Source organism: Monoraphidium neglectum (genome assembly GCF_000611645.1).
Source record: "Monoraphidium neglectum strain SAG 48.87 unplaced genomic scaffold scaffold06201, whole genome shotgun sequence".
NCBI classification, from domain to species: Eukaryota; Viridiplantae; Chlorophyta; class Chlorophyceae; order Sphaeropleales; family Selenastraceae; genus Monoraphidium; species Monoraphidium neglectum.
In genome coordinates this window covers 1-2,423 of record NW_014007435.1, presented here as the reverse complement: position 1 = coordinate 2,423, position 2,423 = coordinate 1, and the positions used below count along the sequence as shown (strand labels likewise).

The 2,423-nt window shown below is 67.8% G+C and overlaps 1 protein-coding gene across 1 annotated transcript; it reads left to right on the top strand.

Annotated features, from left to right (window-relative positions):
• Positions 1-264: 264 nt before the first annotated feature.
• Positions 265-2,314, top strand: MNEG_16285 (E3 ubiquitin-protein ligase; the record flags this gene model as incomplete). Its single annotated transcript, XM_014035245.1, has 4 exons — positions 265-273; positions 338-517; positions 893-1,189; positions 1,445-2,314. 4 exons carry the CDS (start codon positions 265-267, stop codon positions 2,312-2,314), a joined length of 1,356 nt encoding a protein of 451 aa, XP_013890699.1.
• Positions 2,315-2,423: the final 109 nt, after the last annotated feature.

Here is a 2,423-nt window from a genome sequence, read left to right as displayed (position 1 = left end):
GGTGGGGACGGGGCGCGGGCGTCGTTCCTGAGGGATCACCCCGAGGTCCTTGCGAAGTACACTGAGGGCCTGCTGCCGCTGCTGCTGCAGGTGGGCACGGCGCCCGGGGTGGCGGGCGACACCCAGGGGCGTGGGCTGGACACATCGCAGGGGTGGCTCACAGTTGCAAGAACGCTCGAGCAGTCACCTGAGCATTCTCACACCTGGTCCCTAGTGCAGGGCATGTGCCGCCTCCCGGACCGCAAGCTGTTGCCCCACCCGCCCATGCTGCGGGTTCACCAAACATGACTCCTTTTCACTGTCGTGCAACCGACCACCCCTCCCTGCCCTCGACCAGGTCTACAGCAGCACCGTGCTCCCGGGCGTGCGCCACCGCTGCCTGGCGACCGTGGTCAAGGCGCTGTACTTCTCCACGCCGCAGCAGCTGGAGGCGGCGCTGGCGGACCTGCCGATCAGCAGCTTCATCGCGTCGCTGCTGGGCGGGCGGGACGCAAAGGCGCAGGCGTACGCGCTGCAGGTGAGGGGGCGGCGTGGTTTTACACGTGATCAGGGGCGCTATTGTTGCGTGTGTGCGGCACGGAGAAAAAAACGTGTGTGTGCAAGCGTGCACGTGTGTGTGTATGTATGAATGTATGTATGTATGTATGTATGTATGTATGTATGTATGTATGTATGTATGTATGTATGTATGTATGTATGTATGTATGTATGTATGTATGTATGTATGTGTGCGTGTGCGTGTGTGTGTGTGTGTGTGAGTGTGTCTGTCTGTCGCGTGTGCGTGTGTGTGTGCATGCCTAGGCAGGGGTAGTCATGGCACAGGGAACACAGAGTTTGTCTCCTCGTTATCCCAACGCCAAGTACCTGGACCCCCCTCCCACAAACACACCAGATGGGCGAGCTGCTGATGGAGCAGCTGCCCCACATCTTCACGTCCTACTTCATAAAGGAGGGTGTCGTGCATGCGATACAGCAGCTGGCCGAGCAGTCGGCGGCCGCCCGCGGCGCCGCAGCAGCAGCTGCAGCGGCCCCTGCCTCTGCAGGCGCCGGCGACGCCGCCGGTCCCTCAAGGGCGGCGGCCGCGCCAGCGCCAGCGCAGGGCGGTGGCGAGGGCGCCGGCGGCGTGGCGGGGCCGGGGTCGCCGCCGTCGCCGCCTGTGACGCGGTCGCGGCGCTCTTCCCAGGGCCAGGTGCGCCTCTGACGGGTGCTTGCGTATGGGGACGGCATGCGTACGCGTGGCGCTTCCTCATGCTTTTCTGCACACCTTCCCTTGCTCTGCTTTGCCTCTCCTCGCCGCGTGGCTTGCCTTCTCGTTCAATTCAGTGGGTGCGACTGACACCCGCGAGCGCACATGGCCTCCCAGTGCCAAGGCCATCCGACGGTCGCTGTCATACCTTTGCATGCACCAACTCAACCGCCCGCGGCCCGGCCCTGCTGATCACAGGCCAAGGCGGAGCCCCGTGAGCCGTCAAGGGACGTCCGGGACGCGTCCCGCGACCGCGCCTCCCCGGATTCCGCCCGCGGCGACGCACTGGCGGCGCTGCAGCAGCTCCAGCAGCTGCAGCAGCAGCAGCAGCAGCGCCCGCCGTCGCGCGCCGGCAGCGTGACGCTGCGCGAAGCGGTGCTCGCGCGCGCAGGCAGCTTCAAGGACGCCCACTTCCCGGCCGCGGGTGGCGGCGGCGGCGACGCGGGCGGCGCGCTGCTCGAGAGCGACGCCCTCCGCGACCTGCGCGCCGCGTGCGCGGCGCTGCCGGGCGCAAGCAGCGGCGCTGGCGACGAGGAGGGCGGCGGGGGCGGCGCGCTGCCGCGGCTGCTGGCGCTGCTGACGGCCGCCGACCTCAGCGTTTTCGAGCTGCTCACCAGCGGCGCGGTCAAGGCGCTGTCGGACTTCCTGCGCGGCGCAGACCTGCCCGCAGGCGCGGCAGGCGCCAAGCGGGACGAGCTGCTGCTGCGCCGCCTGCGGCTGTTTGCGCTGCACGCGCTCGCCGCCGGCGGCGCCGGAGCTGGCGCCGCGGCAGGCGGCCCTCCGATGCTGGCGCTCGTGCGGAAGCTGCAGAGCGCGCTCTCGTCCACGGAGGCGTTCCCGGTGGTGTGCAGCCGCGCCGGCGGCGGCGCGGGCGCCGGCGGCGCGCGGTCGCTGGGGCGGTCGGGCAGCATGGGCGGGAGCTTTGGGGGCGGGGGCGGCAGCCTTGGCAGCGGGCTGCAGGCGCTGATGGAGCCGTTCAAGCTGAGGCTGGTCCGGCACCCTAATGTGAGTGTTGGGGTGGTGGAGGGGCGCATATGCTGTCGGGAAGGGAGGACAGAGACTGCATGAGTGTGCGTGCGGATTTGTGGTTGTGCGTTGTTGTTGAAGATGTGTGTGTGTGTGTGTGTGTGTGTGTGTGTGTGTGTGTGTGTGTGTGTGTGTGTGTGTGTGTGTTTGT